This window comes from Falco naumanni, chromosome 8 (assembly GCF_017639655.2).
Source record: "Falco naumanni isolate bFalNau1 chromosome 8, bFalNau1.pat, whole genome shotgun sequence".
Taxonomy (NCBI): Eukaryota; Metazoa; Chordata; class Aves; order Falconiformes; family Falconidae; genus Falco; species Falco naumanni.
In genome coordinates, this window is record NC_054061.1 from 4,485,408 (window position 1) to 4,502,712 (window position 17,305).

Consider the following 17,305-nt stretch of genomic DNA (forward strand, 5'->3'; position numbering starts at 1 on the left):
AAAGTAAGTTCTTATTAAAGACCTGGAAAAGTTCATATCTGAAAAACTTTTAAAAAAGATTATAGATTACCAGCATGTCTTTAGAAATAGCAGTTTGCATCACTTCAACAGAAGCGCACAACTCTTTTGACTGTGCACTAGCAGTGCAAATGTATGGAGCAATATATACATTTCTGTTCTTTCTCAGGTATCATGCATATTTAGGTAAAAAAAAAATATCAAAAAGCGAGTCACCTTTTTGACTTTGAATATCATGATGGCTCCAAAGGCAGCAGAGATCTCCCTTAGAGAAGCTGATGGTACTGAAGTAACATAAAGCCAACAGGAGAAGCAGGGAATGAGCTAATTAGAACATTAATTGCAACACAAGAAGGGTCTGAAAGAGATGCTCTGGCTCAGCCAAATCAAAGTCCAGTATCATCAGGTATTAATTTGGAATAAATTCAGATAACCTAGTGACCTGCTCTCTCAATTAGAAATTTAGCAATGAGAGGCAGAAGAGGTAGCTGAGGAAAGAGGTACAATGGGAGCAGGCACTTCGCACTTCTGAGCAGCTGCTTTTTGGGGTGGTTGTCAGAAAACTTGCAGCAGGAGAAACAGCAGTTGCTCCACAGCTGTGTGCAGGACCTGGTGTGAGAGGCAGCTGCTTGGGAATAGTGACAGTTCATATACTCAAAAGTGTGTAAAATGGCAATGCTTAATTTTCAAAACAGGAACTACATAATACTGATTATACTTGTGCAGGAGAAAATAAAACCAGCAGAAAAAGGGAGTGCATATATTCTCTCTACCAGGCCAGGTTTCTGAACTTCCCTTTGTCTTCCCTTCCTAAAACCCAGCAAAGTGAAACAGCAGGAAAAAAGTTGCACAAGTGAAAAGACAGGTTTTAAAAAAAATGCAAGTCCTGTCTGGAAATAAAAAAGAAAAGAACAGAAATTCTAGAAAATTAAATGAAAGCTTAAAGAAAGGCCAGATACAAAACACTAAAGCCTTGAAGAGCATCTTGCTGAAATAATAAATATGAGTCAAAAAATGTGTTCCCAAACATATCAGGAGCATGAAGTCTGCCAGAGAGTATGAGGCAGAGGTTGTGAAGGGATCACTCCAGGAAGAGTGGGTCAGAGCCGAAAAACGAAGTGATTGATTTACAAGAGTGTTAATGAGGCTACTTAGGGAGGTTCCCACAACAATCTCTTTTTTTTTCTCTTTAAATGAAAGATGAGTTTCAGGGGCTGCCTCCAATCAGTCAGTCCTGAGAGCACGCAACTCTAAGAGTTTGTTTGGTTTGGGTAGGAAGCAGAGTGTCTAAGCCAGCCTTGCTGGTTTACAGCCTGAGGGGTTTAATGAGTTTTTCTTTTTCCAAGTCCACTGCTATCCTCCATTCTCACAAAATACTTCCCTTTCCAACTATTCTGCTTCCCCAAATTTTCTGCTCCTTCCTATTTTTTTTATCACTTCTTTCAGAAAGCAATAGCTTAATGATGATTTTTTCCCTCTCCATGCAGTATGTATTTTCCATGCTACAATGCTTCCGGGGGGGGTGGGGACGCACACCAGAGTTCAACTTTTGCAGTCAGATCGCTTTTCCAATTTTTCTTAGGCTTTCAGATATTTTTTTTTATCTTCTTTTCTCTATATTTATTACCATCCCACCTTATTTTCTTACAAATTTTAGAATAACCCCGCCCTATTTATTTTTCATTTGAAGAGACGGACTTTCATTAAGTCAAATTTCACCAAGTTGAGCAATCAAAAAGGTGAAAGGAAGCAACTCACAATCTCTGAGGTACTTAACCCCAGCAATGCCCACGATTCGCAGATGGCCTGAGAAATGAAGAGGTTGGGAGGTGTTCAGTGTTGCAGAGCCACAAGTCTCAAAAAAGCTGCAGCTTCTCAGCAAGATATAACCAGACATGGCAGTCCTTACTACTCTGCAACAGCAGTACGGTGTCATCCTCAAAGTGCAGGATCTGCTCCCAGTTTCTTATTTGCAGAGATAAAGTCAGAAACACTAAGAAAATTTGCAAGGTCATTTCTCTTGAGAAGCTTAGGCGAAGCACACCCTGTGAAGTTAACAATTTCTATTTAGGTAGGAAAGAGGTGGGGCTGACATCCTGGAGCAAGAGCTGTGCTGCAGGAAAGCCAGATGATCCCTAACTGATACAAGTCACTGAGTCTCCAGGGTTGTTTTGCCATCTTCCAGCATCATGTGAATTTAGGGATTTGGGCCTCAGCTGTTGAACGTTACTGCAGCCCCAATAAAACAAGAAGCAGTTCCTAACAGGCGCATCTCTGCAGGCATCTCCACACTTGACTTGCCGCTGCACAAGCCCTGACTCTCCACAAATTACATCGCAGCCAGCTGCAGTCCACCAGCCAGCTGAGCTGGACACGATGCTCAATTGCACACCAGAGCAGGCTTACAGCTAGGATCTGCTTTCTGATCCCAACGTTTTTTAGAGAAAGGACAACAGTTAAAGGAAAAGTGACAGCAAGAGGCATATAATTTAGAAACAAGCTACACTGTAGTAAATGAACTGACAATGTTGGTAGGATCGGTAAACAAAGACCACGCACCATATGTCTTCCAGGTGGTGGTTTTCACCATGCCTTCGGTATCATTTTAATCAACAGGAGCTGAGATCTTATTTAACACTTATGGTTGGTGAGATCTTTTCATAGCCCCCTTTGCGATTCTATAATTTAATTTGTCTGGATTGCTAAATGGAATGAATTGGCTGATTGTCACCACCACAAGGATGTTTCCTGCCGTACACAAGCATGTAGTCTAATCTGAAAGCATGCAAGGCTGTAGACGGGGCGTAGAGTGGGATCTCACCAGACACAGCAGTGTGCAGTCATAGCTTTAAAAAAGTAAACAGAGCTGTTCTGTGTTCCACTCACTGTTTCTAGGATGTAGACAGTAATATTGAGCCTAACACTGCTGTTAAAGGCAGCTGCAAATCCTGCAGACTGTTCGCTAGAAATGTAATCTCCTGAAGGGTTCAATGAACATACACAAATGTTCCTGTTGACTCTGCTTTTAATATTCCAGTCCTAGAAATTAGTTGCCTAGCTGTGGACAGCTGGCACCTGTGAAGACATCTGCATATGGTTTTACACCAAGATGACACGGCGAAGATCGATTTCTCTGCACCAAGGAGGAGAGCAGTTCTCAGCAGCCTGGCTCACGGGTGATGATGTGTTCGTACGGACAAATCCTGGCTCTGTCAGTCATACTGGAAGTGACCTCAAGCTTACTTACATGGGCAAAACAAACAGAATGCACTGGTAGATGAGAGAAGGATTATTTGCTTTATGACTCAGGCCCAGGGTCTGTCAACTTTGAAAGAAATGGGAGTGTACACAGTTTTTTTTCAATTTGAGTAAAAGAGAGTGAAAAAGAGGGGAGCCTTCCTCCTTACGTGGACTAGAGGGATCCTAGCTCTGCGAGGCTGACATTATGTTTGCTCTCTCAAAACAGCTTCATATTTTAATCACTGGCTGTTTTCCACCTTTCATGGAAAACTACAAAGCACATTAACTTTGTCCTATATTTATGTTTTAATTTTACTTTCAATTTTTAATTAAATAAACCCCTCAGTTTCCCACTGCTAGGAACCCTCTAGTCCACACAGGGAGGAAGGCTCTTCTCTCCTCCTCTCTCTTTTCAATGTCAATACAGTGGACTAAATCAGGCCCCCAGTCTGTATTGCCCTTGCTCCAGTAGATGTTGATTTTATTTTTCCTTTGTAAACACAAAATGAAAACTGGGAATAAGGAGAATGTGAAACCAATACTTAATTTTGAGCTTGCAAATGGGATATACAAAAATGGCAAAGTACAGAATTCAGATTGTGTTTCCAACTTGGGCTGCCTCTACTATGGAAGGGTACTATTGCATAAAGACCTGCAAACATACACAGTGACTCTGACATTTACTTCTTTCTTTTCTGAAATTTCAAGAATCCACCTCTGAGGGGTTTCCTACGCACCCTATTTCTAGGCTAACTGCCAGGACATTTAATGCAATTACATTGCTAGTATTTTTGGTAGGAACAACCCGTTCAATATTCTTCATCTTATTTTGGAGAGGGGGGATTATTTATTTCTAGACTCATGGACTACATGTTTCAAAGCAATTTGTTTTCTCCCATTAATATGAAAACTTTTTTGCAAATTTTGACACTAGAAAATGTAAGGGAAAAACAAAATTACTTCTCCCCCCAGCCCCGCCTTCCCCAATGAGCATTGCAAGAGCTGACATTTGCTTGAAATAATGGAACAGCAACATTGATCCAAATTTTACATTTGTTTTAAATACTGGACAGATTCTTATTTTCTGTGGCCTCATCTAAGCTTCAGTGAAAATGCACTGATTTACTCCAGGAGAGTATCTGCTCCAGTAAGACAATTGCATTGACTGGCTCTGTGAGCTTCCCTGTTTCTTCCAGCTCCAAGTCTCCACTGTTATTATTCTTTTCAGCATGTGGGAAACCATATAGTAGCTGACTGTCTTGACCTTGATTTGGAGCCAAATTCAAGACATCAAGAAAGGAGCTCAACAGGGCAGTATATCCACTCCAGACTGATAGCCAGAACATCTACTCTTGCTTTAAAGACCTATTGATTGGTCAACAGAAAGGCCAGCAGTGTGATCTAGCATATGTCCAGACCCCTATTGTCACCTTAATAACACTCTCATACTACCTTGCGATGTGTGATGCTTACACAAAAACGAGTTGTAAGACAGTGTATGACTGAATTTTAGCAACTTTGGGTGAGAACAATCTACTCAGCTTCTGCCACTGTGAAAACTAATGGATAAAATTATTTTCACCTAGTAATCTTCATTGGAGTCTCTCTGAAACCGTGGCCAACCGCAGTTAATGCAAATTGTCTCCTTTAAAGTGGTTCCGGTGGCTGTTTTGTTTCACCTTTTGTATCTGTTCAAAGAGACAACTCACCTAAAAAATTTCATGTTCTCTAAAAACACAGTGCATGTTCTGGCTCTTCAGTCTGATGTGCTGATTAGTGCTATTGCATAACAGATTTAGGGCGGCAAGCAGCAGGTGAGAAGCACTGCATCTATATTTTAATTAGCTCATGCTAGGAGTTCCTTCAGTTACTTAATTACTATTTGTCCACCCACATTATTAAAATCTTACTCATGTCCTTCCGTTTCAAGGACTTTTTGTACCTCCTGAAAACTGTATTGCTAAGATTGCATATAAATAACTGTTCTGAAATAATCCCAAGCAATAATTTTCTAAATCTGTTGAGCACCAATTAAATTACAGAACTTTAGAAATAAAAAATTATATTTCTAGGAAAGTGTTATTTTAAGGACAAAAAAGTCCTCTGGAGCTTGTCTGGTTTCATAATTTTTTCATTATTTATGGGCTTCTTAAATACATTTTCAGCAATTGTGTTCTTCTCTGTAAACGAATTCTCAAAATGTCATATTCTGTGAAAATAAACCTTACTGTTTTATTAATACCCTGTTCCACATCACACTTACTATGTTAATAAGAATAAATGCTTTTGCATAAACGCATACACCTGATTTTTTGCCTACAGTGAGAATACATTATAATCTTGAGAAGTTCCTTATTTCTGGAAGTATTAAAATACTAAAGGAATGTGACAACTTTGAAGTAAACTAGGGGTATGGGTACTTCTGAGTTACTTCACTAACCTACATAGATGTTGCACAGAACCTTCCTACAAGGCAACAAAATCGGAAAGCCTTCCTGGAAATCCAGCAATTTGGCAAAGGGCTTCTAATGTTTTTTCCAGTATTGATTTACTCGCATCAGTTTGCCAGTGCTGGAGAGATGTTACTGCCATGAGACTATTTAAACATTTGATTCCTTCTTTGCCCCTGGAGGATTCATGTACCTGCCAGTGCCGGTCTAGACAACGCTGGCAGTTCTGCGAACAAAAGGAGGGATTCTGGTGGAAATGGATTTGCTTTTCTGCAGCAAGATACTTATCAGAACTGACAGGTATGTAATACTGGGGCTGTCTATACTCCACACAATATATCTTTTTCTACTGGAAAGAAGCTGGAACATTAATGAGATATGAATCTTGTTAACTGTGGGTGTGAGCCCACCGTGCTTTCACGCTGGAGTAACTCTCATTCAAGCAGCCAGATTCACAGAACCCAGTGAGGTTACTTCACTAGGGCTGAATGTGATGCAAGTAAAAAATCCCTTTTAAATTACTGTGTCCTTGCAAATCTGATTCACATGTGTAAAAGAGTTTGCAGGATTTTGCCCTAATTCTATTGCCAAAAATGCTCAGTGATTCGGGTACTTTTTCCTGTTAGAGACTTACTACAGAGTTTCAAAAGTAACAGCCTAAGAACATGCTTTCTTCTCACTTTTAAACTGAAGAGCATAGAATCGTTTAGGTTGGAAAAGACCTTTCAGATCATCAAGTCTGACTGTTAACCCAGCACTGCCAAGTGCATCACTAAACCATGTCCCTGAGTACCACATCTACACATCTTGTAAATACCCCCAGGGCTGGTGACTCCGCCACCTCCCTGGGCAGCCTGTTCCAGTGCTCGACCACCCTTTCCATGAAGAAATTTTTCCTAATCTCCAACCTAAACCTCCCCGCACAACTTGAGGTTGTTTCCTCTTGTCCTGTCACTTGTCACCTGGGAGAAGGGACCGCCCCCCCCCTGCCTACACCCCCCTGTCAGGCAGCTGTGGGGAGCGAGAAGGTCCCCCCTGAGCCTCCTTTTCTGCAGGCTGAGCACCCCCAGCTCCCCCCACCGCCCCCCATCAGGCTGGTGCCCCAGCCCCTTCCCCTGCCCGTCCCTGGACACGCTCCAGCCCCTCAGCGTCCCTCTGGGAGTGAGGGGCCCAACACTGACCCCAGGGGTCGTGGTGTGGCCACACCAGTGCCCAGCACAGGGGGGACAATCACTGCCCTGGTCCTTTGCAGCCCATAACTACAAATCTGGAAATCGATGCTTTAAGTCTTGAATAGTTTTCTAAATCAAAAGTAACGGCTTCCTGGCAAGCATCCTACTCCAGTTCACTCACAACATAGATTTTATTACCCCAGTGTCACTGATCATAGCTGCACAATAGTGGTAAGTCAGAAAACAGTCTTATGTTGATGACTGAGCCACTGAAAATTATTTTTTTCATGACTAATTTATTTTAGAAAGGGAGACATTGCTATTTATGTCATGGAAATTACTTAGAGAAATAATGCAAATGGCATTGGGCATTTACAAACTCATTATGATAATGGCAATCTTGAATAACTTGTAAGAATGTTCTGCAAGTCCCACTGTTATGTTTGCATGATGATAAATTTTATAACAATCTCTTGATCATTTCTCTCCTCCTTTCTCATGAAATCCATCATATAAAGATGCACTACCAAACCATTAAGATGAAATGCAATTTAAATTATTTTACACGGAACCAAAATTGCTTAGTTTATACCCTTTATCATTGAAACAGAACTAGGTGTACTGGATTCTTAAGCCATTAAACCAACCTCTAGAACTCTGCCTCTAAATAGATTGCTCAATTAAAAAGACTTACCTTTCTTACAAAAAATGAGTCTCCATCTTTGTAATAATCTAATTTTTATTCCTGCTGCAAACTAAAGAGTCTAAGCAATCACAGTGTGCAACGTAAGAACTCCAGGTAAGGATGTCTCTGCTATAATATGCAATGTTCAGTTCCATGTATTTATTAACTGGGGGATGCACAGGGATCTAAATCTATGTGTAGTTAACACACCTGGCAGTTTCTGCAGCTTCTGTTTCCTCCCCCACCCCCTCCAATGGAAAACCAAGACTTGATCAACCATATAAAGCATACAGCACCCTGAACACATTCAGCCCAAGGAAAAAGGCACTGTGGTGAATTACCTTAAATTCAGTTTCAATGTTCGCTAGTCTGGCCAATTCATTGCTTAGCTCTAAAGCAGTAAGGACAGGGTCTTCACTGGAAAGAGACAAATAAGCAGCACTGGCTAATCCTTTGTAGGCATTCATTCTCGATCGAGAGTGACTAAAGGAATCTTTCCTCTGTTTCTCAATACATTCATTGCACTTGCAAAAATAGTCATGTGGCCTTTCAATCCGCGCGCCTTTTAGAAGCAAGATGTGAACAATTTCATACTCCTGGCAGTGGGCAGCAAGTATGATAGGGGTAATGTCATGGGAGAACCGAGTTCCATCTTCATCATAAGCATAAAAATCATCATCTCTCAGTTCCTGCTCAAGGGGGCTGAGTGTGAGACGCTGTCCTTGTGCAAAGGCTGGGTGGTTCAATATTGCTTCCACAATGCGCACATATCCTTTACTGATGGCTAACAAAAGCGCATCTCCAACTCGAGCGAGATTCTCCTTTTTGAGGAGGAGCTCTGTCACTTCCAGGTGCTCATTCCCTACAGCTAACTGAAGAGCGTTTTGTCCCATATAATCAACACAATTGAAGTTCAAGGTTTTGGATTCCTCCAGCATTTTTCGCACAACAGGAATGTTGCCATATTCTGCAGAATCGAGAAAACGTTCCTCTTCTGCAGTCAGGCTGGTGCCTTTCTCATTGAACATGTAGGCTGGGCCCCGGATGGCCTGCCTCCGGCCCTTCTCCCGAAGGGTTGTGTGCCTTCGATGCATGTTTTTATAATTGCTGTTTCTCAACCTGCAGAATACCAGAAAGGAAGGTTGGTTATATTCTCAGAGAGTCATGGTCTCACATAACCTGAAATAAGGATAAAAATATCTCATTATGATCAGATCTCGCTAGCTTTATGATCTAGGCCAGTTGTTTCAAATCATTTAAGATACATGTGGAATAAAGAAGATTAGCTTTATGAACAACAGACAAGTTTTCTTCCGACTTGTACACCCTTCGGGATATCAACAAGGATACACAGCACGTTAACTTGAGAAATAGAAAAAAAAAAAAGAAAAAAAGATAGTATGAACATATTGGTTTTCATTTTATTGTTTAGAACTTTATTACACAGTATTTAGGAGTGATATCTACACCATAATCTTTTTCTGACATACTCTTTTTGAATTTTATCCTTGAGGACATGAGCCCTAAAGAAAGTTAGCAGGACTATGTCAATCCAAGACCTTGGATCAGGCCAACAAGCTATGTTCCATAAAGTTAAAAATCATGCCTCTAATTTTGAACACACAGTAACAAGGGTAGAGATGTTGCATGTTCTATTAAGATTCAGCTGGTACAAGTAAACCACCTATTAATTCACTGCTTTTTTCATGCTACATAATACCATTTTTCTGTTTCCTGATCTAGAGCCGTTTAATGAATAACCATCTGAATTTTTTCACTGAAATATAGTTTGCAGCTACTCTAAATACAAGTACCCAAATCCTGGGGCCAGTCTTGAAAAACAGGAATAACTCCTGATTTGGTGTCACATCACTCCCCAGTAAGCATCTTTCAGAGTGCCACTGCAGAAAGAAGAGAACACAGTTATCTGACCACAAACAGAGGGCAGATCAAAAATGGTCATGAGTTTCCCCACTGATTATGTGGCTGAAATGCCTTCACTTGCAGTTGGTGGGATGGACACAAACTGTTCTTATTCTACCTTCTCTGGAACCCCTGACGAAAACTATGCCACATGCAAATGGGCTCAAAGGGGAGTAAACATACCGTTGTATGAATTTAACTAAAATCCTAAATCTATCTGTGGTTTTAAAATGCTCACACTTTGCATTCAGTGCCATCTCATAGTTTTTTAATTTCATTGCAGTAGCATCTTAACAAAATCATAGTCCCTCTTTTAGAGTCTAAGCATGCGGTGTTAATTTCCATCCTAAGCCTACAGAATGTGCAGCCTGAGTAAAAAGGTATAAACAACACTGCTTCCACAAAAAGCATTTGCACTCAGTCCCATAGCAAGTCCTAAATCATTTGGATAAAATTTGCAGGAGCTTCTAAGCTGCAGTGGGCAGATGTAACAAATAAGCAGGTGTTAATGCTCAGTGGGTGGCGAAGGTTCTTCCTTCCACACTCCATCTGTTCCTCAACGCAGATTTGACCTTCAGTCAATGAAAAGTTCATGTGGTGCTCTGAAAAATACTACTGGAGTTTGGAAGTGCTGTCATGAATGACGAAAGGGAAAGGTGCCAGGAAACAGAGTAGAGTAGATATATTGCCTTCAGTAATACGTAGTGAAATAACGTATGTAATAACATAGTAATGGAATTAAGTAAAAGCCCGGGAAAACAAAAGGCATCAGAATCCCCAAATACCTAAAATACCAGGACACAGAAATTCTCAAGGTAGCTGTTCCTATGCAACTAACATATACATGTGCAGCTATCATCTTAATTCATCACTTTTTTACTGATCTAGAATAGAAAGCTAATACTGGAGAGTTTCAAACAAATTTTACGGAAAATTTTTAGCAGCTACATTAAAATTTTAACAAATCCTAAGAAAGCAATTTTGTGACCATACACAGTTGAAAGAGAGGTTCATAATTAAGAACCTGTTTCCCTAAGCTTTGATGCATCCATATAACAACTTACTAAAAGCTGGAAAAAACTAAACATATCATCCCATGCTCCACTGAGAGATGAAGTGTTATACGAACCTTAAAACTAAGGTTGTGGAAGAAAGTTTAAGGACACAGACATGAGGGACATAAGAATAACGAAGGAGATACGGTTACGTAAATTAATACCCAAGACTGAATGAAGTTTTCTATAAAAGAAAACAATAACAGTAAAAAAAAAATAAAAAATACCATTAACATATCTAACACTGACAAGGAGACAGAAGTCTCTAAAGCAGCAAAATGCCTGGGGTAAAAACGAGGCCCCTTTGAAGTCAACCATTCAAGATCCATTGAGTTCAGTAGAGTCCAAATTTTGCAAACACATATGCACATGCACACACACATACACAATGTCCCCAACAATTAGCTTTCATCTTAGAAGCAGCCCCAGTGAGACCAAGAGGACTAACATGCTTAAAACGAAGTAATGAACCATATGCAGAAGTGCTTATCTAAACTGGAGGGCATGTCCTTAGCTGTTCAGGACAACATTTAAGTTTTAAACCTGCACTGAAGTCTTACTGAGTTCACGTAAGGACTATACATACCAATAAACACTTCTGAATTCTGACTTTGTTAGATAGAGACTTAAGGTACCAGGAAGCACTTTACACATTTGCAGTCGTGGGCTTTCCTGGATGTTAAATTAAACCTCTTAAAATGTTAAGCAACTTAAAAGGATGAGCTGGTGATGGCTTAAGCAACTGTGGCTGGGATTGACTGGAAAGCAATCCAGCTCCTGCAGCTGCTCAGTGATGACCTGTGGGTGCAGCAGGATTGCACACGCCTAAATATCTTAGGGCTGTTAATTGCAATAGCTGCTTCAAGCTGGAGGAATTCCACTGGGCTTTTCTGATGTTCAAAAACCATGTAGGGCAAGATATTTGGCAACCTTGTTTGTTGTTATATTTAATGGTCAGTACTGGAAGCAACTCAGCTATATGGATCATTTCCAGCAGTGAGGAATTTATTAGATATTTTGCCTGATGTCCAAGTATAATTCTTGATACTTAATTCTTTTTTTCTTAGAAAAACTTTTCTCTTCTGGTATGTTATGACTTCTAAAGGAGAAGCCAGATAACCTTATAATCACACCCAAAATAAACATAAAGCTACATAAAATATTACCATTGGCCCAGTTCTAAAATTTTTGCCTGAGAGGTTAGAGTCTGTCCTAGAGCTAATTGGCACCGGTTTGTTGTATATGAAGTAACATGCCAAAAAAAAGGACCTTCATTTCACTTTCTTCAATTCGGAGTGAACACTGGTTTCTTATGCTGTTTCTAACAGCAAAATTTGCATCAAAGAAAGAGGAAACAGAAAAGCATGCCTGCCTTCCAGAAAGAGAATTCCTACAGAACATTTGTCTTGCAATAAATGTTCTGCTGGGATATCCCTGCAGCACAGAGTTGGTCTCTACTGCCTGCAGGTAAGGGCAAGAGTACCATCATTCAGAGGGCTTCACCTCAGATGAATTATGCCCCCCAGCCTTGCTCATGAGCAGAGAAGATCAATATCTCAGCTATCGCACTTTGTCATCTTTATAGAGGACAAGAGATGAATAAAAAATTACACTTTTAACTTTGAATAATTTCATGAGAAATGCTTAGCTATCAACTGTTCTGAAAAGAAAGTTATAATTATGTTTGACCTGAGAACTGAATCGTGATAAAGAAGTGGTAGTGCAAGAAGTAATATATGCTGTAGCTGAAGATCTTGGAAACTGAGCCCTACTGTGGTGTCATGACTATACTCGGCACCTTTTTCTATTCTGCATTTCAGTTATGTGCAGGCAGGTTTAGAACTAATCGTATTTACTGAGTATGTGTAATGTTCCCTCTTAAAAAAAAGTAATTGTAACTTGATTGCATTTATCTTGCCATTTTTGTTTAAAGGTGCTTTGCATTGAAATTACTCTGTATTTGCATATTTTATTGAGACAGCTAGTGATCAAACTCGTCAGGCACTGCAATTAAATATTGTGTTTTTCTAGGAAAGAATGCCAATGTATGCAGTGTTGTTGGAGAGAAAATGGTCTGGGAAAAGAAAACCAAAATTTCAGGGCTTAAGTACTGTTTGCAGCAAAGCACATGCAGCTTTACACAGCTGAGGGAGCCATAAGATGGCTGGACTCATGTGGTGAGTGGAGAAGAGTAGCAGTTTCTGAAAGGTGATTAAGCTTTTAATAAAACCTCCCCAGGACCCTCTGAGTTTCTAGTTAAAGTGGCTAAGAATAGGTCCTTCCACCTTGCACGGACGTACTGGGCACCGAGACACTCAATATCTGAGAAGGGAACAGGGCATAACACGAGATTTGTTCTTAATGTGATATCACTGAAAACACTGTTGAAGCTGAAACTCTCCTTTTTTGGAGCCACACTCTCCTAACTGGTCTGAGTTCCAGAGATGTAGGTCAAGGTGGACTTAGGAAGGAAGCTAGGCTGCCTCATATGGAGTTTACCTCAGCAAATGCCTTTTCTCCTTGATCCTCCAGACTATGCCATGCAGGACCTTCTGCTGCCTCTCTAGGCCCACACAAGAACCTATGGAGGGGCAGGGCTATCATCTAGAGCTAAGGCCTGGGGAAAATATTCAAAGGTCTAATTTTCTTAAGAGGCTAAAATGGAGTTTTTAATGTGCTGTTGAGCCAGAACTTTACAAGCATGTAGTGCAGGCTGAGTAGTATCTGCTTACATTTGTAAAACATCTAAAGTCTGACTAGGTATTGAAATCAATGGGTATTAGGTACTGCAGCAATTTTGGAATTCTCAGGTGATGTCAACCTTTACTTGTCTTAGAGCCTAGAAGTTGAGCAAGGCATTTACGAAGGCAGCTTTAGGAACTTACAGTCTCTGACTGCACTTTGGGTTTGCTTTCATTCAGCGGAGAGAGGCTGGCAGGAGTCTCCCTGTGCCCTTTCAATGACCCCCTTTGTCCAGAAACTACAGAAGAAACTTAGGCTATGTAACCATTACTGTGCCCCATGTTGGATAAAGCAGCCATAGAGTAGGCTTTGATGAGACATTGAGTCCACCTTCTTCAAAAAGAAATTTAAGTTTCCAAAAGCCATTTTGAACACATCACTTTTGGTTCCTGCAGAGTCTCAGAAACTGTCAGATTGACACTTTACTTATTATTTTTCTTTCTACTTACATCAATATTTCTAAAAAGAATCAGGGCACGTAAAGGCTGCAGACTCCCTGAGGCCTCTTTGGAATTGACACAGCTCTTATACATCAAATGGACCATTTTCCTCTATTAACCCTTGCTTCCACACAGGAAACCTGATCTAAGACATGCTATAAACATGAACAAAAATTAAGGAAATTAAGTTTTACAAGCAGATGCAAATTGGTATAGAAATGAATCAATTTAAAAGAGTAAGTCAATTTGTTCAGAGCAAAAATGTAGGATGTTGCATCTTTTAGTTAAAAAAATTACAACATGTTTTACAGCAGAGTCCAGACTTCAGGTCAGGAGCGCAGGTTGAACACAGCTGCACACATTTAATATCCTACGTGCAATAGGCTACTCTGGCTTTCCAAATGCTGCATAGGTATGTATTACTAGAGCTTTCCAATACCCTTTTTCTCTCTAATATCTTAAATAGCTTTCTAAATCTTACCTTAAGTCAAGATGTAATCCTTCAAGATGAAAATTTTAAGTATCCTTTTTCACATATTGCTAATTTACTATGTAACAGACTCAGTATCATTTGAGGTGGTTGCTTTTGATTAACAGCAGCTTATTCCAAAGTTTTCTATGCTTTGAAATGTTTAAGTGCCATTTTATTTAATCTTGGGATATCCAAAACACAAATTCAATACTGTTAGCAACATGGTCATTCTCCTACATGAAAAGTTGCATACGTATCTAGGGACAATTAACAGATTATTTTTTTTTAGCTCTGTTCAAGCAGATACTAATTTACTTGCAGAGCAGTCCTACAAAGCAGTTGCAGGAAGTAATGTCCCCTCTGACCATTTCCACTGCTCATATAGATAGAAGAATATGATATTTCAAGGTCAAACTTTGAAAAGAGGCCTCTCTCCTTGTGGAAGTACAGATGCAGTCAGCAAAACCACACCTTTTCAAATCCCTTAAAGAAATGGCAGCACTAGATACGTTCAGGAAGACAAACCAGGCCTCTCATGTCATTAAAGGATGCTGATGAATGATGCACACTAACATTCCAAACACCTTCTTGTCATGAAGCATAAGGTCTGAGGTCAATAACCTAGAAACATTGAGGACAGACCACCAAATCTTTACCAGCATCTATGTTTTCATGTCCTCCCTGATGTGTGTTAGAAAGGAGGCAGCTCTGCCTGGTGGTTTGAAAAAAGGAGTTGGAATTTGGCTTTCTACCAGCTATCTTTCAGAAAACCCCATCCTCTGCTTCTGAGTTGTCTCACCCTCCCCCCTTTTTTTAAAGTAAGCATCAGCATTTTCTTTCCCATTCCAAAGCAATCTCATGCACCAATACAAGACTTTTACAGCTGGAGAGACTGTAATCACTTTGTTTCTCGAATTCAGTTTCTTCTTGTGTTATATGTACTGGGGATTTTTTTCCTTCCTTCCTTCCTTGCTTCCCCTTAATATATGATTGTGAAGATGACTAATTATTACAAAGGTAAACATAGAATGAATGTGAGATAGATATACAAAAATCAAGACTATTTCTGCTTTCTCTCCCATTGTCCATTCATTAACATGTTTGGCCACCAAATAAACTGCCATGACAAGAATGAGTCTGACTCTTCCTTTTTAATCCCGATTTGGGAACTAAGAATAGGACACCTTTACTGTTGAAGCACTTCAAAACTCAGGCTGAGATCGCACCGAGAACACAACAGAAGAATACCTGTTCATTCATAAATTTTTACTACTGTTGAAAGCAATGAAAAATATTTCTAATGGTGCAAGCAGGGGGCAGTGTAACGCTGATTTTCAACTAACAGTTCCATGTAAAAGAGAAAGAAGAAGCTCTGAAAAGAACTGGTAATCTCGATTCTGGCTGTATTTCATTTTTCCCTATTGCTGCACCCTTTTCATTGCTCACTTCACCGTTATTTCAAGACAAGAAAAATAGTAGAGCAAAGGATTTCTGACAACCGTTAGACCCAGCAAACTGCAACAGGCATGATACAGTGTCCCGTATTTGCCGCTCTCATTTTTCCTCGTTTCACCTTGGCCACACCGTTTCCAGGAAAAGCAAACCCTCAAAAATTTCACCCAGCTACAGGAGAAGACAACAGCGTGGCTCCAAACCATGTGGCCGGTAACAAACAAGCAGCCCTTTGCGGTACACTGAGACCAAACACGTTTGCACAAATTCCAAGGGTAGAAAGCCAAACCGATTTCCCACGCAGCCACCCACCTCACTCATGCCAGCCTATACTCAGGCTTGCAGGAGACCGAGCCACAGCGAGCCACCTCTAGCCCCGACAAAACTTCCCGGTGCGTAACTAGGGACGGGCATTAGAGCCAGAGCACTTCCCAGAGGAGCAGAAAGGGAAGGCGGCTATGGACACGGCAGACCCCCGGTGCCCGCCGCCCCCGCAGGGGCAGCACCTTACATGTGCGCGTCGGGGCCGCTCCGCTTCACTCCGGCGGCGCGGGGCGGGCGCGGCGCCGGCTCCCCATGGTGCGCTGCGCTGCCGCTGTCCCTGGTGCTGAACGGCCGCTCAGCGCGGCCGGACGGGGCGGGCGCTGTCCGCGGTGCTGCAGCCGCCGCCGGCGCGGTCGAGGCGGCGGCTCATCCTTATCCCCCCCTCCGCACCGCTCAGGCAGAGCAACCCGGGAGCGCCGGGGATTCGCTTCCTGGAGGAAGAGCCTGCTGCGAGGTTGGCATGTGAGTTGCGTTGTCTTCCCCGTCTTCCCTCCCCCTCTTCCCCCGCCGTTGTCCTCCTGTAGGTGTGGATTTGATGGTTTTTTTTCGGAGCGCCCCTTTTCTGGCCGGAGCTGGGCGAGTGCCCCTGCGCCCTCCCAGGGGGCTACCCCAGAGCAGACGCGGCGAGAGAGCCTTCCTGGAGAGGGCAGGGCTGCCTGCAGGCTGCCTAGCGGGGTGGGGGGCTCCGTCGGGGGCTCTCCCCCTCACACGCCGCACGTCTGCCTCATCCGGCTGTGCCGCCCCTCCGCTGGGAGTGGTTAGTGCCGCTTCTCCCCGTCTGCCGTGCCCAGGTTAAGATCGTTTTCTGCCTTCCCTAGATCTTGTCTCTTAGGGGACGCCGCGGAGGGGTGTGTATCTATGTGTGTGGCAGGAGTGAAGGGTAGAAAACGATGCCAACATGCAAAATAATCAGTCAGTGCCATCACTCCCCTCTCTTGCTTGGCAGAGGAGAGCCGCCAGAGCAACAACTTCAAACTACACCCGGGAGCACCAGTGCACCCTTCTGCACTCTATCCTGAGCAGTAAGAGCAGGTCTTTTCCCCAGGACACCCACCAGGATGCTCCCACCCCCTCCTACACAGCTCCAGGCACACAGGGCTCTCCAAGCCCATGACCTTCCCTGTCCTTCCCCATTTGTGTAACCCCTCTGCACACCCACTCCTCCTTACCTGGATGCAGGGATCCCCACCTCATCATGCACCCCACTACAATTACCAAATAACATCTGCCCACCTCACCTGGTGTGTTCTCTGGGAGCTTAATCCTGGAGGAAACCCTCTGCTTGGAGAGGTAACAGTGGGAGGCAGCACAGGGCTCTCTGAGCAGCACACA

The 17,305-nt window shown here is 42.0% G+C and overlaps 1 protein-coding gene across 1 annotated transcript in view; it reads right to left on the reverse strand.

The window, feature by feature from the left end:
* The window catches only part of TRPC7 (transient receptor potential cation channel subfamily C member 7), an 81,365-nt gene extending 64,303 nt beyond the window's left edge, over positions 1–17,062 (reverse strand). Inside the window, exons 1-2 of the mRNA XM_040604770.1 lie at positions 16,161–17,062; positions 7,907–8,684 (exon numbers count right to left, since the gene is read on the reverse strand). Coding sequence (XP_040460704.1) covers positions 7,907–8,684; positions 16,161–16,162 — 780 coding nt within the window. The 5' untranslated portion in view covers positions 16,163–17,062. The remainder of the gene's footprint in view (positions 1–7,906; positions 8,685–16,160) is intronic.
* Positions 17,063–17,305: the final 243 nt, after the last annotated feature.